General features: G+C 49.5%; 7 protein-coding genes across 7 annotated transcripts; 3 read left to right on the top strand and 4 right to left on the bottom strand.

The window, feature by feature from the left end:
* The first annotated feature begins 933 nt into the window (after positions 1 to 933).
* On the top strand, positions 934 to 1331 carry BO88DRAFT_408605 (uncharacterized protein). Its single transcript, XM_025707746.1, has one exon. The coding sequence runs from the start codon at positions 1028 to 1030 to the stop codon at positions 1238 to 1240; it is 213 nt and encodes a 70-aa protein (XP_025557972.1). The 5' UTR covers positions 934 to 1027; the 3' UTR covers positions 1241 to 1331.
* A 9111-nt stretch (positions 1332 to 10442) lies between these two features.
* BO88DRAFT_474792 (putative adenosine deaminase) lies at positions 10443 to 11667 on the top strand (the record flags this gene model as incomplete). Its single annotated transcript, XM_025711845.1, has 2 exons — positions 10443 to 10603; positions 10668 to 11667. 2 exons carry the CDS (start codon positions 10443 to 10445, stop codon positions 11611 to 11613), a joined length of 1107 nt encoding a protein of 368 aa, XP_025557971.1. The 3' UTR covers positions 11614 to 11667.
* On the bottom strand, positions 11593 to 14685 carry BO88DRAFT_183841 (uncharacterized protein). The gene has a single exon (XM_025701767.1). The coding sequence runs from the start codon at positions 14458 to 14460 to the stop codon at positions 11722 to 11724; it is 2739 nt and encodes a 912-aa protein (XP_025557970.1). The 5' UTR covers positions 14461 to 14685; the 3' UTR covers positions 11593 to 11721.
* Positions 14686 to 14910: 225 nt separating this feature from the next.
* Positions 14911 to 16498, bottom strand: BO88DRAFT_351773 (putative cytochrome P450 pisatin demethylase; the record flags this gene model as incomplete). Its single annotated transcript, XM_025703546.1, has 2 exons — positions 14911 to 16297; positions 16368 to 16498. 2 exons carry the CDS (start codon positions 16496 to 16498, stop codon positions 14911 to 14913), a joined length of 1518 nt encoding a protein of 505 aa, XP_025557969.1.
* A 1452-nt stretch (positions 16499 to 17950) lies between these two features.
* On the bottom strand, positions 17951 to 20437 carry BO88DRAFT_183763 (nucleobase cation symporter-1 family protein). Its single transcript, XM_025701766.1, has 5 exons — positions 19990 to 20437; positions 19801 to 19871; positions 19465 to 19714; positions 18665 to 19392; positions 17951 to 18605 (listed from the first exon to the last, which is right to left on the bottom strand). Exons 1-5 carry the CDS (start codon positions 20087 to 20089, stop codon positions 18072 to 18074), a joined length of 1683 nt encoding a protein of 560 aa, XP_025557968.1. The 5' UTR covers positions 20090 to 20437; the 3' UTR covers positions 17951 to 18071.
* Positions 20438 to 22138: 1701 nt separating this feature from the next.
* On the bottom strand, positions 22139 to 27106 carry BO88DRAFT_408598 (ribosome biogenesis protein URB2). The gene is made up of 2 exons (XM_025707745.1): positions 26797 to 27106; positions 22139 to 26702 (listed from the first exon to the last, which is right to left on the bottom strand). Exons 1-2 carry the CDS (start codon positions 26812 to 26814, stop codon positions 22266 to 22268), a joined length of 4455 nt encoding a protein of 1484 aa, XP_025557967.1. The 5' UTR covers positions 26815 to 27106; the 3' UTR covers positions 22139 to 22265.
* Positions 27107 to 27247: 141 nt separating this feature from the next.
* On the top strand, positions 27248 to 27812 carry BO88DRAFT_351556 (MICOS complex subunit MIC10; the record flags this gene model as incomplete). The annotated part of the gene is made up of 3 exons (XM_025703540.1): positions 27248 to 27331; positions 27537 to 27687; positions 27763 to 27812. 3 exons carry the CDS (start codon positions 27248 to 27250, stop codon positions 27810 to 27812), a joined length of 285 nt encoding a protein of 94 aa, XP_025557966.1.
* Positions 27813 to 27903: the final 91 nt, after the last annotated feature.

Raw genomic sequence — 27903 nt, 5'->3', positions numbered from 1 at the left:
GTTATCACCATTATTGATGTTACAGATCCTTCTTGAGGCACCGGCACGACGGTCCCTATGGGGAGATATGTGGATCTTGGATTCCCGCCCGCTGGGGTCTCCCTTCGTTTCCCGTTTCTGGGTTTTGATGCCAACCTGCCTTATCCCTGTCGCCCGACTTTTCTCCAAAAAGCCAAAGAATACGACTGGACTATTGTAGAGACTGCATGCAATAGCAAAGGCCCCCTTCCCCAGGACGCTAGTTGCATGTACGACCGTGAAAAGAATTGGGCTCTTCCGACAATCGGGGGATTGTCACCTGATGCGTTCCGACTAGGGATGTGCAGACCGCCTAAAACTTAAATACTATTTTTTGCTGGCAATAGTTGTCTTGTCCCGTTTCGTCATAGTGCCCTTTAATTTCCCTTGAGATGCAATCATGTTTCTTCCCCTCTTAAGTGTCGCCAGGAAAGGGGGAGAGGGTGGGTAAAATTGGATTAAAAAAAAAAGAAAATAACGGAGAAAAGGAAGATAAGGGAGTTGTGCAAAATGATTGCTGGTGCCGCTTTATCCTTACTCGACATTACTGTGGAGCTTGCGAGTGGTTCACTCGCATTTCTAGGTTCGTAGTTGGTACAAGAATGCAGGCGCAATAGAGAGAGGGGGGAGGGGCGGTAATCTGTTGGTAAATTAATTTAAACAGCAAGAGATTTTCGATTGAGTCATCCCAGCCCTGTCTTCATCTCAACGCGGGGGAGAAACGCGGCTAGTACCGTCGTAGTAATATTACACGCGTGTTTGCAAAGCTGAGGCTGAGGCAAAGAGTGGCAGTGAAACCAGTCGGGGCGGTGCGGAAAGGGGGAAGGGGCCGGAAAGTGGAAACGCAGCACGGGATGGATGAAGTTGCCCAGAAACTGCCACTCCTCATCCCATCCCACGGTAAGAGATTGAAAGGTATCAATGTTGCTTCCATGTAACCTGACAGGGTTACGAATCGGCACAAATAGAATCCCGTATTTCTCAGTTCTTCACAGTCTGCTCCATACTCATGGAGGCTTTCGAGCCCGTGGTGCATGTGGTAGTATTTTGGGCGAAACTCTTCAGCACATTCGCCAAGCTCTCTAAAAGCCATTGGCCATTGGTAGCGCGCTCATGCACCACCCAGAGCAATGCTTGGAATTCCTCATGGCAAACGCTTTTGGACTACGACACCTTGATACCCAAGGTAGTACCAAGGCGGCGGCAGCAGGAGGAAGTATGAAGAAGCGGTCAAAGAGCCTCTCTAATCCTCTCGAGCGAATAGAGACAACAAAGAACGATAGGCAGCTTATGGTAACGGCCGTGAAAGGAAGTAGTAATATCACAGGTTCATCCAAACAGAATTCACCCAATGTGGATCTTACTTTCGAATCCATTTCAGTTCTTTCTCCAGTATCTGTCTGCCCTATGACACCATAGATCTGGTTTTTCCGTGGCTCTAGCTCCGGTCGCTCCAATTTCCATGACTTAAGCGAAGTACGTAGTAGACTCTTAAACAGACACTAGCAGATCAAACTACAAGCACTATGTACCACCTACCGACCAAGGTATTGACCGGACACTGCATGGCTGTCCCTACATGTTAATGGACTGCTTAATATTCTTGGCCAGGATAATCGGTGGTGATGAAACTGCCAATTACGCAGTAGCCCGTTTGCTCATTCTTGATGGAAGGCAACCGTCAATAGTAAGCTGCGGGGCGTTTTCCCAACCCCGCACGAAGCTGAGCCATTTTGCTGAGTTGGCGATGCTGCTATCGTCGTCCTATCAACTAACTATCAGCCAATTCAGGTTTCTTACACTCCGTCTTTCTGTGGCCCTGCCACTGAATGGGAACTCGCGTTCTGACCACCGCGTCTTGAACCTAAAAAAGCATTTCTCCGCTCGTCTCAGAACATTCCGGATCGGCCACAAAGCATCATCTACATGTCATCAGTAGAGCCGTTATACGGCCGAGTCGATGCTAGCAAGTGGCATTGTCATATGTTCTAGGGATGTACATCTGCCAGGATAATACTCAGCATGGAGGTTCAGTCTCACGGCCTGGGCATTTACTGCCGATAATGAAGCAGATGAGGGTTTATTCACATCTATCACTATCAAATAGACTATCATGAGCTACCTTGCAACCACAAGCGTATATCGACCGGGCCGTCCGCGGATTACCTAGCCTTTCCTGAACTAGGAAATTTATCCCTCCAATGATGGAGGCGCCGGTGATGCAAATGACCATGTGCTTTGGCAGGGTATCAACGCTCTTGACTCCTACCGGAGGAGGGCGTAGGTTTCGAGCAGGTAATCATCTTGAGAGCCACGATATCAAACCCCGATCTTGCTCCGACCGATCCGTCCTAGATTGGTATCGCGGCTGTGGCGGAAATATTCCTTTGTGATCACGGGACACCTAATCGGTTTCGAACGAATGGTTCCCAGCTGACGACGCAAGGTGGTATGCGCCCTTGATAATCAGCAAAGTTCATAGGCTACCCCATTCATGCAAAGATATCTGCGAAAGAGCGCTGAACTTTCTTGATAAGGGGAAATTGCAACGTTCTCAATGTAGCGTCTGATTAGGTAGCTGAGTAACTGCAGTGCGTGCTTGGAAGATATTCATACCATCATGGTGCATTCTGTATGCATGCACATACAATAGGCAGTTAGTGGGCTGTATTGAAATCCCAGACCCTCCCGTTTGCAGACGCCGATGCTGCTGATCAGAAAGAGGGGAAGCTGAAGGATGACCCATGCTTTAGGTTATCGCCGTCTCGCGTGCATTGATGATTCTGACCGCCTCCTCTTCCCTGGGTTTCCTTCTGAACTAGATGCCTATGGATCAGGCAATCACCACCGCCTATGGCTGAAACATGGAATCCAATCAAGCTGGCGGTGTCTATCAACTTGACGATCCATAGCGGGGGATGTATTAGTCCATGGCGCGAAAAATGACGCATTGAACGGAAGCCGGTGAAGGAGGGGAGTGGATTAGTCAAGTTAGTTGACAGCTGCCAGAGTCATGAAAATGGGCTATGTATTACTTCAAATGTATGCTTAGTGACTACTCTGGACTGTTTGACTGCCCACGCACATATCATAGCAGTCACATATACCCTCATGCTAGTGAAGTAGAATTTTTTCAGTTCCGTGCTACCCAAGATTCATTCCTTGTTTCTGTTTGTAGGAGATAGGAGATAGAGGAAATGGGTACGAATGCAGGGTATTGCCTAGGAAGCTAACTATCTCCCATTATTAGCCAGATAGAACAGCATGCTGACTAGTGCTGATCCCGTATTACTACAAATTCCATGTCCAGCGCTTTAACCTAATTTTATTGAGTAGGTACTGCAAGTCGGGTGCTAAATGCGGTTGAAGGTGGGGTGAGTGCTCAAGTGTTCACACGTGCAGACCTCATAGAGATATCATTGGTTCATAAGGAACATTATCGCATGCCAGACTGTCAACCACTAGCAGTAATCACTATTATACTTCCTAGATACTACCTGGATTTATTCACTGCGAGAAGGTACGATGCTCCACCTCTACTTGCCAAACGAAGGTTCCACACTCCAAGAAGAAACGATGATAAAAAGAAAGGTTACCCGCTTGTAGCCAGCAGTGTTTCCGTGCTTGCGCATAATTGGCCATTACTTACATTCATGCAGTCGCACTGCACATGATTCTTTGCGAAAGGCATACTTCTTTGCGTACTTATGCAGCGACAGGGGTAGGTACCGGACAACCATTGCTAATATCCGAAATTGAGCCTTCGAATACGTGCGGCCTACTCTGACCTTGGTAGGTTAACACTGCTACTATAACTTGACGTAGTACCTACTAAAAACTAGTCCATGCAGACTGCGCTTCTGTCCGAAAGGCAAACTCGGCAACTGGCCTAGGGGGAAAGAATCATACTGGGCAACCAACTTCACAGGGATGATGCCAAGCAGCCACTGCGATTGGATAAGATCACTGCCTCGTGGGGCTGTTTCCAAACGGCGACCCACTCTTGACAGGCTTCCAAGCCTTCGATTGCGGTTTCCTTTCGCTCAGGATCTTACACCCGAGAACTCCTTGCTACGATCACACAGGCTGCTGATGCAGTGTGAAGTGACCCTTGCTACCCCTTATGCTTATGTTTTACCGCACTAGACTGTAGGGTATGGTAGCCGTTTTCAGCCGTATTGACAAAGGTAGTGCGGTTATCATCACGATGTCGAGTAGTGACTGACTGGTAGCCTCCCTAAATTCCCCTTTACACCCAAAAGCAGGATCTAGTTGATGTAATGCAATCCTCTTCGAGCCATGACTGAAAATCAAAGCATCTGTGCACATATTACTTCGTAGATCCTTACTAATACTAATGAGGGAGCAGCACAGTAAATACGCTACAATTTGTCACTGGTCAAATTCTTATTTTACGCAAAGAATCGGGTGAAACGATGACATCATAGTACTGACGGCTAGTCGAAGACGTGCGCCAGAACAGCTTTAATGAGTCGGTCAAATAGGGGGAAACAAAGACGCAGGAGGGAGCTCAATGTTATAGGCGATTCTGAGATATACACTTGTAGATTTCTGAGGGACATTCTTTTTAGAAAGAAAACTGAGCAGTCATTGATTCACAGAGTAAAATGGGGATTTCAAGGGCTGATCATGTTTCCGCCTTGCCGGTGCTACAGTATGCCTTGTATCAAGGTCTCTTTATCGTACAGGTATTAGTTATGGCTCGTTTGTATTGAATTACTATTACCATGGGTGAGTTACCTTACTGTAAACCTTTCGGGTGGTTGCCCTACTTCTAACATGGGAAGGGCATATCCCATCCATAGCCCGCGCGCGATCCATATCGTCAGACCAGAGGTCCCTAGTTACTCCTCCACTCCTTTTACGTCCCTCTGCCAAAACCCTAAGAGACCTCGTCTAAACCTTCAATTTCTGTGGAACAACATCTCATGAATAAATTATCACTTGTCAGTAGCACTGAGGGAACCCGAAGAGCGTTTGACAAAACATTCATGGTTGATTTCCTTCGGAGTACAACTCGTTACCTGCCATCCATGTTATCTATCACGTTGGAAATGTGGTAAGGTTTTCGGCTGCTGTGGCCGGCTGCAGTAATTAAACTGGGCACCCAAAAGTAACTGACTTCAATGTCCTGAAGTTCAAAGGGAAGGCGGCCGAGAGAGCCGTTCCCAACTGAGTGGAACGTTGCGCCCCCTATACCGGGGTCTTGCCATGATGGGCCGTAATGGTTTCCGTGGCTGGTTAATGACATATGCTGCTGGTATTACCGCACTTTAATGAAAAATACTGCTGCTCGTTACGAGCTCCCATACATGCAGTATTACAATTTATTACACAGAGCATCATCATTAGTAACCACAGTAAGTACCTTGAGCATTTTGTCTTTGGCATAGTGAGTCTTGCCGTACCTTAATCCGTCTTCGGCCTCTTTTCTTTATTTTTCCCTGAAACTCTAAAGTTAATAAACCTGTCGCCTGCCACAAGACATCTGTAGAACGAGGCTGCATATCCTGTGCCGCCATCCTTGTAGGTATTGGGGGGCAGGCAAGGCTATACCAACAAGTAGTTGGCGATAGAGGGTGTAAGATGCAACTCCTTTGGTTTCTGTAAGAGTGGAAACCGTCTCAGCTGAGCCTCGTCGAGCCTGTTCCTTCGATGCGTCTTCGATGCTTCAACCTTCTTCGGTCTTTGCAATCCCCGGTCGCACTGCGCATGCTGCATGGTGTCATTCGGCCAACGCCTCGGTCTTGATCCCAACAATGCCGCTATCCGGCTCTGCTATGGATAATCCTTCCTATCAGCCAGCCAGCCAACCAGCCAGACAACGTGTTGTGGCTTGCTGATAGTCGAATGAGTCCTTCCAATTGACTATGCAGCACGCACGGGCAAAGGCCCTCCCTCTACTGCCAACTCCATTCAGTATCGATTATGAAGCCTCGTGACTGTCAATAGTTTGGTTTCTTTTTCTCTTTCTCCTCCGTCCTTCTCTCCCCCAACCTCAGCCACTGATCGTATCAGCCCCGCATTGGGATATAGTTCTTTTTGGCTGTCTCGATGCATCAAGTCTGATTCCCGTCGCTTAGCATACCAGCAGCGGGTACACTCCTACGTCTGGGGAGAATCTTTGAAACATCGCTTGTGACATAGGCTACCGATGCAACTTTTTTTTAGCCGGGCCGGACCCCAATCAGTTCTGAGACATTCTGACTTGGCACACTCGATTCGAATGAATGGGGATATATGCCCGGAAATCTGCGTGTCGTACAAAGTACCCGGGTCAAGTGGGTTGGGGCAACAATTATTCTTGCATAGTGCTAAAGAAGACCCTGGTCCAGGTCCCTGGCCCCAAATTGAGGCTACTACTAATGGCATCGGCCGATTCGGCCCACTGGAGTGGCAATACGACTTCTTAACCAACAGAACTTGTTCGACCGGAAATCTGAATTCAATGGCTTGGAAGACTACTACTAAACGGGCTTAGCCCCAACTGCTAACTTCTACTAGGTACTTTACTATTTGTTGTCTCAATGATTTATCGCGATAATCCAGATATTGGGACCAAGGACAGTGTATCAAAAATCAAAATATCATTGCGGTCATTTAAATGGTCTTGGTCGACTGAGTCGGTTGTGTCTTTGATACTGCCGCTACCTCACAGTTTGCACTCAATGACCATGCTGTTCAATTCTAAAATCACACTGCTACTTCTATATACCTTTCAGATACATGCGGGACAGCATGGCCTTCGTGTATGAGGTTAACCGCATCAAGGATTGCAGAGGCTCGCTTTGCATAGCTACTGAATAATGAAGACGCTCCTGTTCTGTTTCGCATTCGTGTGCTATATACAGAGTCATATTTTACCATTCCAGCCACCCCGGCAACAAGGTCCTATAGAGACTCTAGGGGGGAGCATTTCATATGAGATACTGATTGCTTTGTAGTGATATTATGGATGCATGCAGATGCCTGATCACCATCACTTGAAACCAGACGCTTAAGAAATGAAAACGAAAAAGAAAAAGAAAAAAGAAAAAGAAAAAAAAAAGAAAAAAAAAAGAAAAAAAGAAAAAAGAAAACCACAGGCGTCCCACCTAGTTCCTGACTCACCATAAACTCTTCAATGAGCCCAATGCTTCGATGAAATCGAATCTGTTTCCTTTTCTGGGAGTGACGACTCTAAAGTACTGCTCTTGCTTGCCATTCAGACTCCCACTTTGACTCTCGCATTCTGTTTTCCAATGCGACATGGCAATCACGAGCACTGTCAGTCAAAGCCTATGCTGTCGGCACATCAGCTAAGAAAATTAAACCTAGCAGACTGAACGAGTAGGCCGTGCAGGAAGTTGCACATGGAGTCCGCTTCTGAATGAAAAGCACTAACAATAGACTCAGAACGACTGGCCTCGAAGTTCGGAGGTCTCGTAAGCGCAATATGTATTGACTCACGAGACAAATGGTCTCATTCACTTTTGGTAGACCGATTTTTTCATGGGGTTGTTCATACATATTACTTGGATACGTTTGCCTACAACTAATGCGGTTGTGTTCGGGTCCAACCTGATCTTGACCAACAACTGGGCACCGAAGAGACTCAACGGAAATATTCTCCTCCGCTCCAAGCACCCACTGGGTTCTCATATCCAACTAAGTTAAAACCTCCAGACGCTCCACCGACAGAATATTTCCATGGATCGCAAAGATGCTGTCAAGGCTCGTAATATTCCGGTTGCCCCTCCTTGATTGCGAAACTTATCCCAGACAGACAAGGCCGGCGAACTCCACCCACAATAGTGATGTCTTTTGATGTCTCCCCCATATCAGTACTCGATTGGTAGGATAGTAATGAGTATATCGCAATTTTCACCAGCGAAAAGCCCTCATGGTCCTGAATTGAACTACAATATAGCACTGATGACGTTATGTCAAGGGCAAGCACTCGCCTCGGAATCGTGACCCACTCAGGGTTCACTAACTAGTTAGTGAGTTAGTTTCAATTATTAAGGGTTATTGAAAGCATCTCATTGACTCACAGCACACAACCATCGTTATTTCCTGGCCCTAAGCTGGATCATCGGCTAAAAATAAAACTGGAGACAGCTACTCCGTGTTCCCACTATCCACCACTTTTTCCATTGGACCAGTCGTCTGTATATGGGTTTCTCGAATCCTTCGAGAACCGGGCCAGACGATACAAGCCTACAGAGAAACCGTGACGGAGGCGAAACTGAGCTGCGGGTCTGCCTTTTCCGTGGAGATACAAAATACAGGCCAGATACACGATAAGTACGGTCTCTTGCAAAGCCGGTTATTTCCGCTTCGCAGATTCTCACTCCAATCCAGCTTACTGTGGTCAAACTCTCAAGCGAACGACCCCAGACAGGCCCTAGGTGGGACGATTCCCGATCCAGCATATGCTGCCACTCCAATAAGAACGAAACTCACCCGGCGTCGCCGGCCGCCCTTGCCGTTATCAGATTGGGCTCCGGTTTGCCCTGTGCTACTACTGCAGCTATCGGTGCGTACTACAAAGACTCTCCCTGTCACTGGATGATGCGTATGCAGGTAGCCTGACCTTCCTGCGCCGGTGAATACATAGCCTTCAAGTGCTACTTTAGTGTAAGGAACTGCCTCGCGACACGTGTCACTCCCGTCTATGTCTATGATTTTCCGTTGAGCGCAAGCCGTTGTTTGTTAGAGCTACGGGGTTTGATTGGGGGCAGTAAGCCGAAGTGCTTTCGTGGCGTATCAAATAGAGACGGTCTCTGCCTTGCTATGTCTGTTCTCGCTTTGTATCACGGCAGTTTGACTCTGATTTACATGGGATTTTGTGCCTCTTTGAAAAGTGTCGCGCCACTTGTGAAGGCGTATTTTTTATTTGGATCCCTTTCACGCTCAACGGCAATGCTTCCCGGGACCGGTTTGATTGCAAGGCGGTTCATTTGCCGCACATCTCCACTTGAATTAACCATACGTTATACGGATTCACAGGGCCTCAATCTATACGAAACTCGAATATGGAAGCGTATATATGCCGCTTCTTGAATGATGGCCAATGTGAGAAGGGGCTGGATATTACCAGCAAAGATGATGCCAGAAACTCTATATCTCACGTTGAGGGGCACCTACAAGGCTTCGAGCAGCACGATAACGCCCGCTAGAACCACGCAACAATCAGTCGCCTTAGTCGAGAAGGTGAGGCATACGCTATCAGTGGGCCTGGTAACACAAGGCACTGGCAACCAATTCTGTCGCAAATCAGATCAGCGAGAAATACTAGCAAAACCAACACTGGTTAATCGCCTGATGGTGGTACAGACACCTGACACCCATAGAGGGCCATGGAACATGCCATTAGGTGTGAGCACGAATCGAACGAGGTTCATAAGAAGTACTTGGTGGGATAATCGCTTATTGCAGGCCTTATAGACGACATCGGTCTATCCGGTGCGAAAGTTAGTTCATGACGATGGACACGAAATGTTTTCGTAGATAGCGGAATCACACGGCTCATCGGAGGATCCCCATGACCCAAACATATCCTAAACCGAGTCAACGATCTGACGCCATACGGCTTATTGTTGTCCGACTATTTCAGTGGACTAATCGGATGGAAAGAGTTTCGAGTCTTGACACGTCAGAGACCCGTGTCGGAAGTGCTCGGTCTCGGGAGGACGGCCGTGCGCTGGATCTTGAATCTCGTTTATATGCCGTGTTTTAATTTGAGGCTCTAGGCACCATGTGGAGCTTGTATGCGTCGAGCGACTGAGAGACCTGATTCAAAATAGCGGATGGAGCGGACTTGCAGCATGCTGTGTGCTGTGTGCAATTTCCTGGTTTTCGAACAAGATATAGTTAGTCTGAGCGGTAGTCGGAATTGATCATTGGTTCAGTCACGGCGGCGGAGGGCCAATAGACAGTTTTTGTATCGATGGGTAAACCCTCATCTCTTCGAATCAGAAGGCATGTTGTTTCAAGCTGTTACTCATAGCTTCAAGATGGTCGACAGTGGGCGTAGACTGGTAGCAAGTCAAGAACGGCGCCTTGGGCAACCACGAGTGCAGCAAAGGTCACCTGCTCTTTCCCCAACGAACTGAACTCGCCAACTCATTCCATCCCACTTGCACTCCCCCTCCTTCTTCCCAACTTCCACCTCTATCCATCAATCAAATTCAACAAGATAGACGGACAGCCACTTAGTCACATAGATCTACATCCTTAAGTCCGTGTACAAGAGACACCTGACCAAGATCGACTATGGACCTTTCGAAAGCGGTCGATCGTGCCTTCACCAAATCCCTCCCTAAGATCGAGGCAAGTACATACCCCATGCAAACATGTTTCATTCGAATGGAACGACTCTCTAGCACTGGGGAATAAAGCAGAATCAAGGTTGATCACTAATGTATGTTGTCCCACAGCTCCATGCCCACCTGAGTGGCAGTATCAGCCGCCAATGTCTCCATGAGATCTGGCTCAAGAAGAAGGCCCAAGACCCCGACTTCAGCATTGAAGATCCATGGATAACCATGCCGCCTGGGAAGGTAGATTATTCTCTGCAAACGTGGGTAGTCCCTCCACTCTCATACATGCATTGAAGACGCTCCCCACCAACCTACAATTTCCAGATTCTTCCAATCCTTCAACAAATCAATCTACAATCTAGTCAATGATCTTGCTAGCCTCACCTACGCCACCCATTCCGTGCTAACCGACTTCCAAAACGACGGCGTAACTTACCTTGAACTCCGCACCATTCCCCGTGCATCCCCCTCCTCCTCCTTCACCCGGGAGGAATACCTTACTACCGTTCTTGATGCAATCTCGGATTTTCAGGCCAACCAATCCCCCACCTCCCCGAAGATGTCTGTATATCTGATTCTAGCTTTGGATAGGGGTCATCACACTACTGCCGAGGCCCTGGAAATTGTAGACTTGGCACTAGCCCACCGCGCCCGCGGCATCGTGGGCATCGATGTCTGCGGCAACCCAACCAAGGGTGATGTTTCAGTGCTGCGGGAGGCGTTTGCGAAAGCCAAAGCTAACGGACTAGGCGTGACTGTGCATTTCGCTGAAATGAGGGAGGCGGCAACGCCTGGAGAATTGGGGACACTCTTGGAGTTTCAGCCGGATCGGCTGGGCCATGTGATTCATGTGCCTGAAGAGCTGAAACGGGAGATTGCAAGGAGGCAGCTGGGACTTGAAATGTGTATGTCGTGTAATGTGCACGCAAAAATGTTTGATGGTGGCTTTTTGGATCATCATTTCGGGTATTGGAGGCATCAGAATTGCCCGATTGTGCTTTGCGTGAGTCTCTGCTACTATCATTTTTCCTCATCGCCCTCATTCTCTTACACGAACCGCCAACTGATGCTGGTGCAGACCGACGATGTAGGATTTTTCTGCAGTCCCGTATCGAATGAGTATCTGTTAGCTGCAGAGCACTTTCAGCTCACGCGAACCGATGTGCTGGGCATCTGCAGAAAATCCTACGATGCGATCTTCGGAGGCGAAAAGGAGAAAGACCGTCTTCGACGTCTACTATCTGACTTCGAGGCACATTACAGAACATAGCCGCTGATCGAAGTTATTCATCTTCATTCATGTACACAAAGCTTCCTTGGAAAAGGGAGTATACCAGCAAGAAACAATATACACATATAAGCAAGTCCACCCTTATAATCAGCTCTGCCATCTGAACTTGCCTTCCTTTAGCGTCTTGACCACTCCCAGGGGCATAGACTCCCTATTTACAGCTGCTAGATTTCCGTAAGTCTTTACCATCTCTTCCTGATACAACTCTGCCGTCCACTGCCAATATGCTGACATGCTATACCACATATCCGAGATCGCGTTGCGACCAGTGGTATCCTCGGTAACGCTCGCGTCCAGAGACATCTGGTTTCGGTGCAGTTCTGGCGTCAGGTTGATGCTGATCTCCTTAGGCACACGGATCAACTCCGTGTATGCCTCCAAAAGTGGACGGCTATAAGTTTCCGAGTACCGGGTGTATTCCTCCAGAGTCATGTCAGCCACGTCGTCGTCCAGTTCATTTCCCAGAGAAGTAGATTGCTCAGCAGAAGTCCCTTCGTCAAATCGCCGCTTGCAATCATGGTATTCGACTTCGTATTGCATGAAGGCCTTATGCAGCCGACCCTTAGGCGTTGCTTTGATGTTCTCGCGCATAGCGAGGAATGGGATATAAGGATTCAGGAGTTCCAGCCCACCGAATTCTACAGGGAAGTAGAAAAACCCTTCTGGGAGGTCCTTAACACCAAATCGTTCTGCGATCACTTGGCGCAGGTAGTCGGTCACTCCGCTGGAGGTTCCGGGGAATAGAGTTCGTTCAATACGACTCAGTGTGGATATGGCCATATCTATATGGCTTCTCCCAAAGCACATGGCTGGTTTCGCAAAATTGTTAGCAAAGAACCGCCCAAAGTAACTGTTCCATGCCTGGACCCATGAGAAGACGCTCTTGCAGGATGAGAGCTGGCGCTGTAGCTCTGCAATGTGGCTGTCGACCTGTTCTTGATCAATCACAAAACGACCTTCTGAAGGATCCAGCTTCAGGAATCCCCAGCGAATATCTCCTTCAGGCAGGGGGTCTGACGGTTCCTTTTCCTGAGAGTCAGATGGCCGTCCATGATGGTCTGCCACATCTTTGCCCTTCAGGCGCACTGTTCCCGTTTTTTCCTCGTTTATCTCTAAGCCCATGACCCTGGTGAATTCTTCCATTGTAGTCCAGGCTTTGACACAAGTCTCTTCGTGACCCCAGAACCAAAAGTCATCGTGCAGCCGATATAGATAAGCCCCGTCTGTGCTTTGGTTCACCGCAAAGTCCATGCAGAACAAGACGGCCTCCCCAAAACAAGTGGAAAGGGCATGGCTCATGGGTATTCCTCGGCTCCGAGTTCGCTTGAAGGCACCTGATCCGTCTTGTGCAAAAGTCACCGGAGTTTTTAGGAACTTGTGGAAGAAGTCCAGCCAGATTCGTGGAACACCAAAGAACTCCAATACCACCAGTATGGTAGTGTGCGAGAGAGAGGGTCCAAACCATTTGAAATCAGATCTAATCGCAGTGAATTGGCCGTGCAACGAGGTGTATAGGAGGGACTCGGTGATCAGAAGATGTAGCAGTGAGTGCTTCGTTCCCAGTGGGTTCTTTTTTGCGTTATCAGGCTCCGCATCCTCGCCATATGGGTCCATATTCGCGTCTACCGAGGAAGGTAGGAGGCTCATAAAGTAGTCCTTTTTGTACGTTTCCTTTCGGCGGTCGTTTACACTCGTTGTACCAAGGCGTTTGGCATTCGTCCCCGTGAATCGAGAACGGCGAGACATTTCGCGCCTGGGAATTCGTTCACGGAGAAACTTCCAAGCTGGTGTGTCAAGAAACGAGTTAAAGGCAGATCGAAATGTAACCGACCATTTCATCCCCAGGTATTCGAACATGAGGCTATCCAGCAGATCTTCGTCCATGTATACCCGGTATTTGCCATTCAGCTGGCGACGCATCTCCACTGGGATACCCTCTGCAGGCCAGCTCCAGTTGTCAAGAGAAGCAAGGCGCATATTGAGAACATCTACAACCTCCTGGGCGACTGCCGGGTTGCGCATGAACTCCTTCAGAACGGCCATCTTTTCTTTGGTGAGCAAATCGGACTTTAGCAATGAGTCCGATACCCACTTGAGGTCGCTGACCTCAAGCCAAGATTTCTTCGAGGCAAAATCAGTTCCAAAGGTCCTGACTGCGTCCCGCAGTTGCTTCAATGCTTGCTGTGAGGGTGTTGTTGCTTTAAATAGACCGTCAAGGTATGCTTTAATGGCAGTTCCATCTACATCTGCCTCTGTGAAAACCAGAGACTCCCATGTGGCTCGCTGTTCGTGCATTTCTGACCGACCAACATTCTCGAAATCCATTCCTTGCGATCCGTCCTCGTCCGATACCGAGCTAGAAGCAGCCACCTCTTCGAAGTCACGCAGCCATTCCGTGACTAGCTCGCTATAGAAGTCGGCATGCTTGTGCCTTAGCTCGAGGTAGCTAAGCTCCTGTTCGAGCTGGAAAATCCAACTTTTCAGGCTGCGGTCTGAGACAGAAGGATCATACTTGCTTTGCAGAAGAAAGCGACGAATATTAGCGTGAATAGCGCGCTCAGTCTGATCTTCAACGGCAGTTTCTTCATCCGATGAACCGTCCGTATCTAGGTCCTCCTGGTCAACTGCATCATTAGGGAATCCCTTGAGCCTGGTCACACCTTCCAGGAGGACCTGGGCCTTTGATCGTAGACTGGGCGCATCCTCAGCAGCTTGTACAATCTCTGCTCTTCGCTTCTCGAAAAGATTTCGTTGTTTGGAGAGTTCATTGATTTTGGTTGCAGTGATGGATCCCAGTGTTTGAGGAAGAGCCCCGCCAGACAACATTGCTTCGAAGGCGCGGTGGTGAGGGTGCTTGAAGAGGGCCGGGGATGGGATAGTCCAAACTTGGCGATAAGGATGTAGAAGCAGCCAAATGGAAGGTAAATAATAGAGGAGTTCAGGTGGAGTAGAATCTCCCAAGAAATCTCAAGTCTTTGTCAGATATTCGAGAGCAAAATCTTGTTAGGGAGGTAAAATATGGGATCGATCGACTGAGGATGATCGGCACGGAGCAAGAGCGATATGCTCCATATTAATAACCACATGTGGGACCCCGTGACTCAGGCAGAAACCTCGACGGCGAAGCTTTCGAGGCGATTATAAGGAATTGAATTGGCCATTAGAGAGCCCAGTCTGATAGAATGCCATGATGGGATCATCGTCGGTTCCAAAAAAGGACCCCGACCTTCCAAAAGGGGATCCCGCCGCGCCGACCGAGTCATCATCGGCAACCATTTACGGCGCTGTGGACAACGGTCTGAGTTCCAGCCAACAATCGTCATACTGCATTTCCAGCCAGCTCTTTCCTCGCAGAATGCCCACGCTCCTGATCTGCCATTGTAGAATGAGTCCCATCACCGCTTTAGCCATTATGATCAGTGCCAGATCCTTCCCAACGCAGCCTCGCGGACCCTTGCTAAAGGCTACGAACTTTGTTTCCATCTGCCGCCTGTGTTCAGCATCTCCAGTCCATCGCTCTGGTATCCAATGATCGACATCATCTCCCCAGATCTCGCGCGACCGACTCAAGACATAGGTATTGGCAGACACTGTAGTGCCGACCGGTAGCGGTGTTGACAGGCTGGGAAGGACTCCTTCAGCACCCGACATGATCACACGAGGAAATGCCGTTGGAAAGACTCCTTGGAAACGCATCGTCTCTTTCATCACAGCCTGCAATTCGATGGGGATTGTGGCAGTCGTTATACTCTGACTGGAGACTGCTGCCTTCCTGCGAATTTTATCCTGCCAGACCTGTCCTTCCTCCGATCCCAGATGGTATACTATAGCCGTGAGAGCGGCCGCCATGCTCCCGGGGCCTGCGAAGACCATATTCATAGCTTCAGCTAGGATCTCAGATTGTCTCATACGATTTACATCGTCAATGGGGACCTCGAGCCAGCTTTTCACAATTCCAGGCTTTGGAGATTGGATGACATGTTGGGGATCCCGCATGATTGCCCTGTGAACGGCAGCCGCGAGCCCAGCCATTCCAGTCTGTGCACCATCTTTATTGTAGTAAAGGCCGCGAGACAAGGAATTGACGATCCAGCTATTCATAACCCACCCGTACATTGGCCAAAGAGAGTAACTCCAGGCTGTCTTGGTCATCTTGCGAAGCTGCGAGCATATGGCACCGGCGGCAGCACTATCAGTATATGGGTTCGATGCTATAGCCGAACCAAACAGAATTTCCACCATTGTGTCCAAGGTGAACCGGGTTACCAAGGGAGCCACGTTTGCAGTTGAAATTCCTTCTCCTGTCGGGTGTCGGGACGCCTCCAGTCGCGCCAGTAGGACTGCTACATGTTCTTCAATAACAGGCTCATACCTTCCTACCTTTGAACTCGAGAGAGCCGGTCCTAAGACCTTCCTTTTTTTCTGGCGGTGAATAGTATCCGACTTTGTTGAGAATATACTCGCTTCACGCTGGCTGGGACTTCGTCCAAATGCATAGAAATCACCCTTTTCAACGGACTTGTTGAATCCATAGATAGCCTCAAAGTCTTCCAAACTCGAGAAAGAGAGCCAGTTGGGGGCAACTCGAACTACAGGGCCATATTTCTGATGAAGTTGCTGTTCAGCAAGATGGAGTTGGCCGCTCATGAACTCGAAGAACCGCCTTTTATTCGCAACTAGTCAGCTCAAAGACTTCCGTAATACGCAAAGGATATGGCTGGGTGAACACGTACCAAAGGTTCGTGAAGCGGGCCCAAAACGGGCCTGGGTAGTGTGCCAGAGGATGGAAGTAGTATAGGTAAACCATCCGACTAACGAGAGTGAGCACTATAAGCTGAGCTATAAAGACAATTAGTGAGCCCATTGTGAGGTATCATGACCGTCCTGATTTGTTCCAGCGGCACGATGAGTGTTTGGCGATATGTGATTTTTACTGAGCAGCAGACGCCGGGTAGATAGGAGTAGAAGACAAGTAAGGCAAGACCAAAAGAGCTAGAGACCCCGCCACGTCACGCGATCGGTGTGATGCACCCTAGAGCCCGCAGTGCAGTCGACGCTAGCATAAACATCCATAATATCAGACTGGCTAGTGACGACAACAAGATTCTGGTGTTGAATCGCTCCCTCTCTACAAGTTGGGCCCGGGCTCCAGGCACTGCAGGTCAGCTTGTCGATCCGCTAACCAGTATGGGCAAGTCTGGGGGACACCGACAGGTGACACGCAGGAGGCGTACAGTGATATCATATTGCTCACATACTGTATGCTGTTCGATGCGCACGTAAGGCCATCATTTCTTGAATAATGTATCTTTCTGTGAGCCACATGTAGCACATTGTGTTTGCTACTCTCATTTTCTCCGTCGAGCATTCGTAAAGATCTGTCGACTAGCAGGCCCTAGCCCGAGTACTTGTTATTGTACCCGCATCGTGCCATTCTATGAATGTTTCGCTCAGTATTCAGATCTTTAATGTAGAGCGATATTCTGAAACTTCTATTGCAGGCCGATCCAGCCAACAAAGTCGCTTGGACTGACCAGCCTGTTGAGTTGAAAGCCCGGTTAGCATTGAACTATCCCCTACTTTTAAAGAGTGGATAGGTTCAGAAAAATAACAAAATGGCGAACAAGTGGTAAATCGAACGCAAAAAAAGACAAGAACAGGACAGAGAAGGGAGTGCAACGGGGGTGCAAGAGCTGGACCTTCCCCCGAGTACGATGGCTTCACCTCCCTCTCCAAGAGACGTAAATATATACCTGATCGTAGACCGCAGAGCACTAGGAGAATCGTTAGTCGGCACATGCCAATACTACACACACATGTAATGTTCAGTCACAGGCTTGAGTGAAAGTCTAGGAGCGTACCTGGGACAGACTTTCTCGCATTTAGAGGTAGGGTGTTTGTAAACCATGGGTTTCCAAATCCCTCCTAGTAGTAATATGTGCGGAGTAGTATATAATCACCTATCGACAGTATGTACCAACCTCATCCGTGTATGCATTGGCAGCCACAGAGCGAGCAGCGCGGTATATCCGCCAAAGGAGATAGTTGTATATTCGATAGTGATGAAGGACACGCTCTATCCTCAAGAACGGACTTCCGAAAGGGGAAAGACCGATCGGAGCGGACCTCCAAGTGGGGGAATCGCATCTGCACTACTATCGTTCCCCACCTACCTGATTGGGAAAGCTATACTCTTCTTAACCTTTTAAATGGAATACTCTATCCATCTCGATTGAGTCACTCTAGCTAGAATTATAAGACCCTGGTAACGATTATCGAAGACTTATTGCAGTACGAAAAGTGTGAAACCTCTTGCTAAGCATGGATCTCTGGTCGTTCATGGCACTGTATTAATATGTACCTTCCCATGGAAAAGTAAGCGTTCAGTCATTAGAATACAATATCAACAAGTAAAGAAAGAGAAAGTCATGTCTCGTTCATAGCACTGACGAAGCTGTGGACTTCGGGTGCTTCTGATCAACAGGAGCTCCGACGTCCAGCGGCTTGCCGGTCGCATGCTCATCCTCCGGATACACCTCCTGCCCATCCGCTACGGACAGACGGTCTTCATCAACGTCGATATCCGCCTCATGCCACGTACTGCTGGTGGCGGAAAGGGGGAACAGTCGTGCCAATGCGTAATACATCACACTTGAGACGACAAAACCGGAAAAGTAGTTGATGTTGTAGATGTACTGGGCTCCCACAGGCACGGTACGCCCAACTGCGCCGGCAAACCCGACGATGTTGACGAGAATGCCTGCAAGATACGAAGCGTAGGCGTGCCAGGAGAAGCCGTACGTGTAGCGGTATGCTGAATCATTTCCAACACTGTACAGATCTTTCACTCGCAGGTATCCTTTCCGAACAAAGTAGTAGTCGGAGATCATAGGCCCGGCGATAGAAGATAGGAAGATGGAGTAGGCTGAGAGGTAAGTGGTGAATGAATTGGATGAAGACGAGAGTTTCCACTAAGGGTCTATTAGCTTTTCTCATACCACACAGACTATGAAAGATAGAGTAATCGTACTGGACACATGCACAGGCCGATCGCGGCGCAGATATAACTACCGCGGCGGATGTTGAGGTATCGAGGCAGCAAGGCCGTCATATCGGTACCGGCAGAGACCGAGTTGGCAGAAATGTTGGTGCCCAGCTGGGCCAGAGCAAAGCCAGTCGAGATGATGAAGATACCGAAGCGCTCGGCGGAGCTGGCGCCATCCAGAAACTGACCCAGAAGCGTCAACGGGTTCCACACAAAGTCACCGCCGAAGATAACAGCAGAAGAAGATGAGACGATGATGCCGATGAAGGAGGTGATGCCGAACCCGATCGGGATGGTGAGCAGCTGGGACCACAGCGCGTCTTTCGGCGACCGAGAAAACCTCGAGAAATCCGGGTCATTCACAATCAGCGTAGCAAAGTTGCCGAGACAGCTCATGATAGACTTGACTACTGCCCAGGCCAAGGTGCTTCCGTGAGCTGTAGCGGGTTGGTGCACGATGGGACCGATTCCGTTGGCACGGGAGATGGCCCAGGCAAAGAAGGCGATGGCGGCGATGGGAGAGTAGATAGCTTTCACGGTAAAGAGATGTCTGATCTTATGGACCGGGAACCAGAGAGCTGGCAGTGATAGGAGCCAGAACAGGAAGAAGCTCAGGAAGTCCTTGGTGGTGACGCCGGAGCTTGCGGGGATATGATTGGGGATATTTCTATAACTTGGCCAGATAGCCTCAATCATCAAGGTTACGCACTCGCCTAGTCCTCGGGGTTAGCTTCACTCATCCGGAAGGGAATTGTTGTACTGTGAACTATCGTAGAAAGGCTCACCTCCAATATAGCCCTGAACACCATACCAAACGACAGCCATTGCCGCCCGGTTGAAGACGGGCCAGAAAGAACCCCATATGCCAAAGCTGGCTCGGCATGCGACCGGGAACGAGATGTGATAGACTGCACCGATGCGACCGGTCAAGCAGACAAAACAAGCAGCGATGAAATAACCGACCCAGACGCAAATCCATGCCTGCCACCAGGACAGACCGTCGACAATCATCGAAGATGAAATCATCCATGTGTTCTGTTGTGTGCGAGATAGTGTGTTAGTTCGGTGGATAAAGCATGAAGATGGCTCAATTGGATACCACAGCAGCACGAGACACCTACAATATTCAAAGAGTCTGCAATCCAAAAGGCGATGAAGTTGTACCATCTCCATTGACGACGCTCGTGTTCAACTGCAGTAGGCGGAAATCAAATTTGCACACGGTCAGCTTCCAGTGTCCTCTTATTGAATCCGGCAGCACAGGCACGGAGCGTCTCAATGTGATCCGCCAGCCAGTTTCATGATCTCACCTGGCCGCAAGTCACGGTTTGTCAACATCAATTGAGTATTGGTTAACCCGGGCTCCGTAGGCACCTCGAGCTTTTCGATCCATTCTTTGATTCGAGGCATCTCTGGCCTATGTGGTATGTTGACAAATGTCGAGGGTTCGAATAACACAGCGACAGTATGTACCGGGGGATATCGATAGCTATGGAGTAGTAGGTCGATTTGCTGGGTTCTGGTGTCTGGTGTGGGGGAGGAGGAGAATATTCTTTTAGGGCTGATGAGAGCAGAACCACCAGGGTTATATGCTCGCAACAGAAGCCACGGAGGAACAGAAGATAAGAAAAGAAGGTAATAATTTCTTTCACTAGACCAGGCACGACAATCCAGGGGGGTGAACGAAGAGATATAAACACTTTTTGTCTGTCTGGGCGTATACCAAAGAAGAACTGGAAGGTACTACTATCGGCGTCATCGCCCAGCGATGGGCCAATCAAGGTGGGTGCTGGAACAGATATGGAGCGGGTTCCATCATGGATTCCGGGCTGATAATGGCTGGATACGCCAGCATGACACCCGAGTTCTGAATTATTCATTCATTCACCCATGTCTTAATTCTGTTCTTAATTTTCTTTGCCTTTTTTGACACGAGATAAGGATAAGAAAATTGGTCAAAAGAGGGCCGGGATCGACCTGGACAGCGCCACCCATGTGAAGCGAGCTTATCGCCCTCCACGGGCCCGTTTGTCGGACGTACCAGGAGAGCCGACCACAAAGGAAGGACGATAATCATTTTCCATTGCTCGATCGGGTCGAGTAAGCGTCAACGTTATCAGTTGTTCAAGGGAAGATATCGGGACTTGTCTGCTGTTCTGCATCTCCACTGGTCCTCCGCAATCAGTCCGAGCCCGGGGGTGCCCCAGTTCATTCAGCGACTCACAGCCGTTCACGGGTCCACTTAGTGGCTAGGGCCTATCTAATCACCAGCCCGGCTGACTCGATGCCATCGAGTAAAAGGATTGATTTGGAACCATCAGCAGATGCTGATGTTCCTGTTTTGCTTTTTCTCTTCTTTTTCGTCCGTCCCCATCGTCGGCTGATAACCGGTTCCTCTCCCGCAAGTCGAACCCGAGGTTCTCTTTGCGAAATTCCTCCGGATGGAGAACTTTAGATTTCCAGTCTAGAAAGGGGAGGAAGCACGTGTATGGTCAGGTGGGGGTCACCTGATTGTGCATGCTGTTTGACTGCTAAATGACTACTTAGTTGACTACTAACTAACTAACAGTCTACTGACTACTAGTTATAGCTGTAATGCTAATTAATCATTCTCACTTGATTGATTGACTAACTACTCAACTACCGGAGACACTTAACTAACAGTACTACTCCGTAGTTCGACAGCCACCTTAAATTCCATTCGCATGCTACGACATCATACTACTACCACCACCACAATCCATCCACAGTTCCCCCCAATTACTATAATAAATCCATTCCCCGTCATCTGCAACCCCTCTTGCACCACCACCATTTACCCACTCGCAAAGAGACTCTCGCATATCCAGTCCTACCCAACACAACCAACCCTAAAAGAAAAGAGAAGTAACATAATTAAACAGATACAGCTTTCATCAAAATCCCTCAAAATATACCTTACACAGATTGTCTAGAACGTCTCGCCCTCATCATTTCGCTCATACTTACTACATGACTGCTTCCCAAAATTACCAGCAAACAATTTACACTTTCTCCCTTGACCACAAACCAACATTCCCCTTCCCTACCTTTATCTCGCCCCGACAAACTCAGATCCCAGTTCCCGAGAAGTCAAAATTGGCGATCAGATCACTGAAAACGTGGCTCAGGACGGTGCCATACACGTCATCCCGAGCCTCTTGGAGGGGTAAAGGGGGGGTTTGTGTCATTAAAGGTAGTATGGGAAGGGGTAGTGGTGTGCGAGAGTTTGGATCTGGATCTTGGAAAATTTAACCTATTCTTCTTGCTTATTATTGTTGCTTCTCTTCTTTTTCTGGTGCGGAGGGTCCGAAGTCTCAAGCAAGAAAATAAGGCATTTAATGCACTTTTGTACGTGAGTAGTAGTAGAGTTGGAGAGGCAGGTTGGTAAAGCGACTAGCAAAGGTACACTTAAAGTCTGGGGCTTATGAGGAGCGAACCACATGTTCGTAGTAATTATGGATTTCGTGGTGCGCGCAAAGCACAGCACCCGTTGAACTAAGTACAGAAGAAATGTCTATATGCAATCCACATCCCGCCATGCTAACCACCTAGTCTATGCCATCGTCTAACCCTTATTCCACTTGCCAAACTTCACATAATCATCGTACAGCGCCTTGAACACCGCCCGGCCAGACACGTCCAGTCCTGCGTTCATGGCACGCATCGTCTCGCGCGACATTACATCCAAGACTGCGTAGAGACCAGGGACAATGGCGGCCTTCACTTCGGGTGCGAGTGTGCCGCGCAGGGAACTCTGCGTATACTCCATTATCAGGTACTGGAGGTACTGTCCTGCAATTCGCTTGGCTTTCTTGGTCTGATCGGTCAACCCTTCATAACCACCTGCGGACTGTGTCGGTCTCGAGACTGCGGAGACGGTTGGGTCGCACAATGACGTGAGGAGACGCGTGAAGTGAACTGCGTGCGACGCTTGCAAAGGAGCAAGCCAGTATGGTTGTTGACCGAATTTCTTTTCATGGAGCATGGATCGACTGCGCTTCTTGGAACGAGCGAACAAACAGTCCAGCAGTCGTTCGACAACAGGCAGAATGAGGTGGAATCGGCCTCCAAGCTTCTGACGGTGGAGACCCAGGAGGATACCCATCAGGCGACACAGGCGGATATAGACAGTTCCCGCGTATTCGGGGTCGATGCAAGGTCCTGACTTAGAAGCGCACACAGCAATAGTTCCCAAGATATTATCGACGTTCCATTGCGTGATACAGCGAGTGTAATTGCGGAGGAGAATGTCGAGGCATTCGGTCGCAAGTGTAAACTGCTCGATGGATTTGTTGCGGGGCAGAGATTCGGTCACTGCGGTGCAAACCAACGATAGTTCTTGGGCCGTGTGGCTTTCTTTGTCCTCAATTGGGGGCAACGAGGCAATGGCCAACCCGGCAATGAGCAGATGGTACTCCGCATTCTCGCCAACAAAGCCTAACTCCCGCACGTCTTGGATGACTCGAGTCAGCTCTTCCACGGACATGGACTGAAACCTTCCAGAGGTGGACCGGATGAAGAGCCGCTGTTCCTCGCTGTACATGTGCTGCAGCGGGAGGGCCTCGGCACATTGGATCACAGGTTGTGTAATACTCTTTTCAGAGCCGCGACCGGCCAGGACTCGACGTCTTATGAGTCTTCTCAGCGAGGAGCCCGAATCAACCGACTTCTCCACGTAGCTTTCGATCTTTGACAAAAATTTTTCGACCTCGGCATGATCCGTGGCAAGATCCTCAAAATCTTCCAGCGCATCAATAATCTTGATCAGGGTGATCGTCTCTTCCAGCTGCTGTTTCTTGCACTGATCCTTGACAGACTTAACTTCCACAACCACCAGGTCGAAAACCTTCTGGCGGCAAGCAGCAAGATCCGTCTCTTCGAAGACATTTACCAGCTGCTTACGGTGGTGCCACAGCTGAGACAGAGAGATCCTAAGATAGAAGCAGTCCATGGAGTCACGGTCAAGAGTCTGTAATTTCGATGCCTTAGATGAGACCTTGCGGTACATCTTCTTGAAAAGCTTGTGACGCTCTTCGTCGGACAGAACAAGCAGCTTAGCTATGACGGCTCTGTGCAGATTGCGGAAGGCCTTCATGATTTGAAGATCAACCTCGCTTCCCTGCAGGGTGACAGCCTTCGCAATCGTCCAGACCGGCTCCCAATTGCTGGTGACGGCAGCGGCAGATTTAGGCATATCAGCCAGCTTGGCCATCAATGACAGCATTCCAACAGTGACTTCGGGCGTGCTGTCTTCCTGGACAATAACCTCCTGCAAGAGATCCAGCAAAATCGCTCTCTGCCGGCGCACGACAAGTGGGGCAGGAATCCTCTGCAAGCTCTCAACATAGAGTTTACGGTTCGTGATGTCCTCCTTGACCCGGCTCGAGAGCACGGAGATAAGATCAGACGCGATGGCCGGAGCGTTGAGCAAATACTCATGGCAGACAACGCCAGCCCAGGCCTGAAGGTATCTGAGTTCAGGGCTAACAGTCTCCAAAGCCGATGGTGAAGACTTGTACTGAGATGTTGCCAAAGAGAGAATATGGCCAAACAAGGCGCGTCTAGTTTCAGGCTCAACCCGATCCCAGACATCCGGACTCCTGACAAGTGTCAGGAAATACGCCAGGGCAAGAGTATCCGGCCTATTCAGAGTCTCGATACGCCCGTTCCAGGGTGATACAATTGCATCCGAAGCATCTTTGTCGGAGATTGACTTGACTAGCTCTGTTATTTGGCTGGTAAGTGATTTGAACTGATCATTGTTCAAAGACCCCTTGACGGCGGCAAGGGTGAATTGATACGCCTCGAAACATTCCAACGGTGCCCAAGGTTTCTGCAGCCGGTCCTTATGGTGACGCCGAATGGTCGCTGCACCTGTATCGACCAGATTCATGATCGCAACTCCGAGATCATTGTCAGTGGATTGGACATTATTCTCTAAGAGGTTTCGAGCGAGTCGCCACAGCCGCCATCGCCAATGCAGCTTTTGCTTCGACGACAATGTTGATGTCGCGGTCTGGATGACAGAGCTAAGAGATTCGTTCTTGTCCGCGAAGCTCAAATCACGGTATCTGAAGCCAGACTCTAGGATCACAAACTGAGCGTAGGCTCCGGGCGCGTCGGCAATCTTCCCATCCTCGCTCCTAATTTCCACCGCAGCTGCCTTGAGTTGCGCAGCGGCAAATGTGTGAGTGAGAGGACTTCGCATTACATCGCCATAGGCATTGCACACGTCATCATCCTCCCAAACAATAAAGGACTCCAAGTTTTTATTCTGCGAGCGTGCCTCTTCAACCTCGATGAGCTGCTCGTACCAAAACTCCATGAAGGTGGGCAAGTCTCGAGCGGCCACGAAACCACGTAGCAGAGGTATAACAATGCCGTTCTTAATGGTGTCATAGCTGCCGTCACTTTGGGGCGTACCGCTGCGCCAATGTAAGAAGATCTTCTCCAACAGAGCCTTCAGCAATTTTGTCGAGTCACTGAGACCAGAGTTGGGGAGGAAGATATCAACACCGAGCTCAACAAGTAGCGATGTGAGATTCCATTCGATTTGCGACAAACCATCCTTGAGGAGCCCGGTGTAGGAAGCGTGGGTGAGCAACGTATGTAGAGACAACTGCACGTTACGGACAAGAACCACACGGAAGAGACGCTCCAAAATGCCGACGAACTCGGGAAGGTACGTGGTTGTATTCTCAGACTTTACAATTGAGAATGCCAGCTCTGCAATAGCAACAAACAGAGTCTCCAGCCACGGCGCCTCGTGTGTCTGTCTCCGGAAAGTGTCCCTTGGCACAGAACGAACCGCGATATCGAAAAACTCCGGGAGCAACTCTGCTGTCTTCCACATGATTTTCTTTTGTACAGTGGTGTCATCTGCAGTCTCTGCCGGGCATTCTGGTTTGCAGAGGATAGGTCTAAGTGTATCAGAGATAGGTTTAACCGGACTCCAATCCGGTTCACTAGCTGAATAGTCGATACCTGCACCTCCTCGCTCGTAGAATCCACCGCGTGTCGGAATGACCACATGCAGAGCGATCAAGCGCTCCACCCCATGCAGTACGTGAGCCCTTTCATCGGTGTCAAGTCGGATCGATCGAACAGAGACCTGAAGTCTGAGTGCGCTCTGGAAACAATGTTTTGCAAAGCACTCATTACTTAGTCCCTTATCTGAGTCATCACGGCGAGAGGACCTCAGTTCCCACAGCTCCAAGACCGCAGGAAAGACGTAAAGGAGGTGCTGTAAGTCCGTCGTCTTGCGCGCATGGGAAAATTGCGTCGAAATCACGGCAGCCAGTCGGAAAGACTTTTGCAGCGTCACCGCATTTGGCTCTGGCTCACCCTTCAAAGCGTGCTTCAAATGGGAGCTAGCGACCTCATCTACCCCAAGAGTCCGATTCGCCAGCATGATCAAGCTATACAGGCAATCCAGTGCGCGAATGAAAGCCAAGAAACACGAAATCGGCGTGCGCGGCTGGTCATCAACATCCATAGTGTCTGCTTCATCGTCGCCGGCCCTCTTTCTCTTCGTTCCCTTCTTATCGTAATCGCCATTGCGGTGCGGAGAATCGCTCAAGGTATGACTTGAATCCGAATCGGAGGGCAGTAAATCAGTCGTTCCCGTCTTCAGCGCTGCGAATACATCCTCCTCCAGGTCGGCAATAGCTTGATTGAAAATAGCGAGGAATTTCTGGTCCTTCAGAGTCGTAGCCAGGGTCTTTGGCGGGATTAGGTCGATCAACTGTCGGAGTAGGAGAAAAGAGGTAGAGTCGACGCGATAATTCTTGCCGGCCCGCAATTTTTTCAATAACCATCGGAGCACCCATTCTTCCTTCGGCGCGGCATTATTCTGAACATGAGGGGTTCGATTGATTTCAGGGTGACTCGCACATAGGGCAAGATCCAGGCCGATGATCTGAGCGGCTTCGTCAAGCTGTGTGGTCGGAGACGCGGTGCCTTTTTCGAGGCGGAGTAAAGCCTCCTGTGAGGAGCGCGGGCGCTGTATAGAGAGAAACAATCCCAGCAGGTTAGCCGAACAACTCAAAAGTTGCATACAACCGAAAACGCTTGAAAGATAGCGAGCCAACACATACCTCCGCGACTGAAGGCATCTCGGATGAGACGAGTCAGATCGTTAAGTACCGGTATCCCCAAGATCCTCGATGCCACCGCGTCAGCACAAATCGAACATAGTCCGAGGGGAGTGGTTCGTCCTAGACGTTTAATTTTTTTTTAGTCTGCGGGGACCAAGGAGGGATTCCTTAAAGTCGAAAAAGTTGAAGACTGACGCCAGAAAGCGGAGAGCGCTTTGCCTAGTTTTTCCGACCGCCTTTTAGCCCGGCAGAGCTCGAAACGTCGCACCCGATCAGTTTGTCCGCCCATCGACTCTCCTTCTCTTTCTTGCTTCTCATTCCTTTGCTTGCAACCATTCAACCCTCCCTTCTGTAGTCTGTTGCCGAAGGTCAGTCAGGTCCCTGTCGATCCAATTGACCCCTCATTTGAGTTTTCTCTGGATTAACTCTCGGACTTTCAGCTCTTATCGCCATGGCCGACTCCAACGAATCCCAGCCGGTCGCACCGGTCCCACGCTCCACCAAGCCCGTCAGCGAGGCCCTGCTGAACGAAAAGGTACTTTGCACCACCATCTGAAGTTCCCATCGATCACTTTGTTCCGTCTGGATGTTGAATGTTCTGTTGGCTGGGCCTGCCATGGAGCCGCCGGACCTCTCCGCCCTTGCCATCCGCAAATTGCAACTGCGGGACAGACGCACATATGTCATCGGGAAGTGTAGTCAGTAGTGCTCGGGCTAATACGGAACTTCTCAATGCACAGTGGGATCGCGCCATCTCCTCCCTCATCATCCGCTCTTCCCTCGGTCTCTCCTTCGGTGTTGTCTTCTCCGTGCTCCTCTTCAAGCGGAGAGCTTGGCCCGCGTGGGTTGGTCTCGGCTTCGGTGCCGGACGTGCTTGGGAGGAAGCTGATTGTACGTTCATGCAATTGCATTCCACCCCTTCTCTTCCAATACCGGAGAGAAACTGTTTAAGCTAACTTTCTACAGCCTCCTTCCGTCGGGGCGACTCTCCGGTCAGAGATGCCCTGCGTAGGTAGAGTAGCTCGGGCCTCCATTTCTGTATGATACCTGTATAGCTGGGAAGGAAAACGAGCTGCATCAAGAACATCTTTCGTCGTGTTTGAAATG

This window comes from Aspergillus vadensis (assembly GCF_003184925.1).
Source record: "Aspergillus vadensis CBS 113365 unplaced genomic scaffold BO88scaffold_32, whole genome shotgun sequence".
Lineage (NCBI taxonomy): Eukaryota > Fungi > Ascomycota > Eurotiomycetes > Eurotiales > Aspergillaceae > Aspergillus > Aspergillus vadensis.
This window is presented reverse-complemented; position numbering and strand designations above follow the sequence as displayed.

What these genes read in the sequence shown, in the direction of transcription:
- BO88DRAFT_408605 (XM_025707746.1), top strand. Translation starts at nt 1,028, where the DNA reads ATGGAGGCTTTCGAGCCCGTGGTGCATGTGGTAGTATTTTGGGCGAAA.
- BO88DRAFT_183841 (XM_025701767.1), bottom strand. Translation starts at nt 14,460, where the DNA reads ATGTTGTCTGGCGGGGCTCTTCCTCAAACACTGGGATCCATCACTGCA.
- BO88DRAFT_183763 (XM_025701766.1), bottom strand. Translation starts at nt 20,089, where the DNA reads ATGCCTCGAATCAAAGAATGGATCGAAAAGCTCGAGGTGCCTACGGAG. An exon ending in AAACCGTGACTTGCGGCCAG is followed by an intron (nt 19,872 to 19,989) that starts GTGAGATCATGA and finishes CGCCTACTGCAG; the next exon opens with TTGAACACGAGCGTCGTCAA. An exon ending in TCGGCCTGTGCATGTGTCCA is followed by an intron (nt 18,606 to 18,664) that starts GTACGATTACTC and finishes ATAGACCCTTAG; the next exon opens with TGGAAACTCTCGTCTTCATC.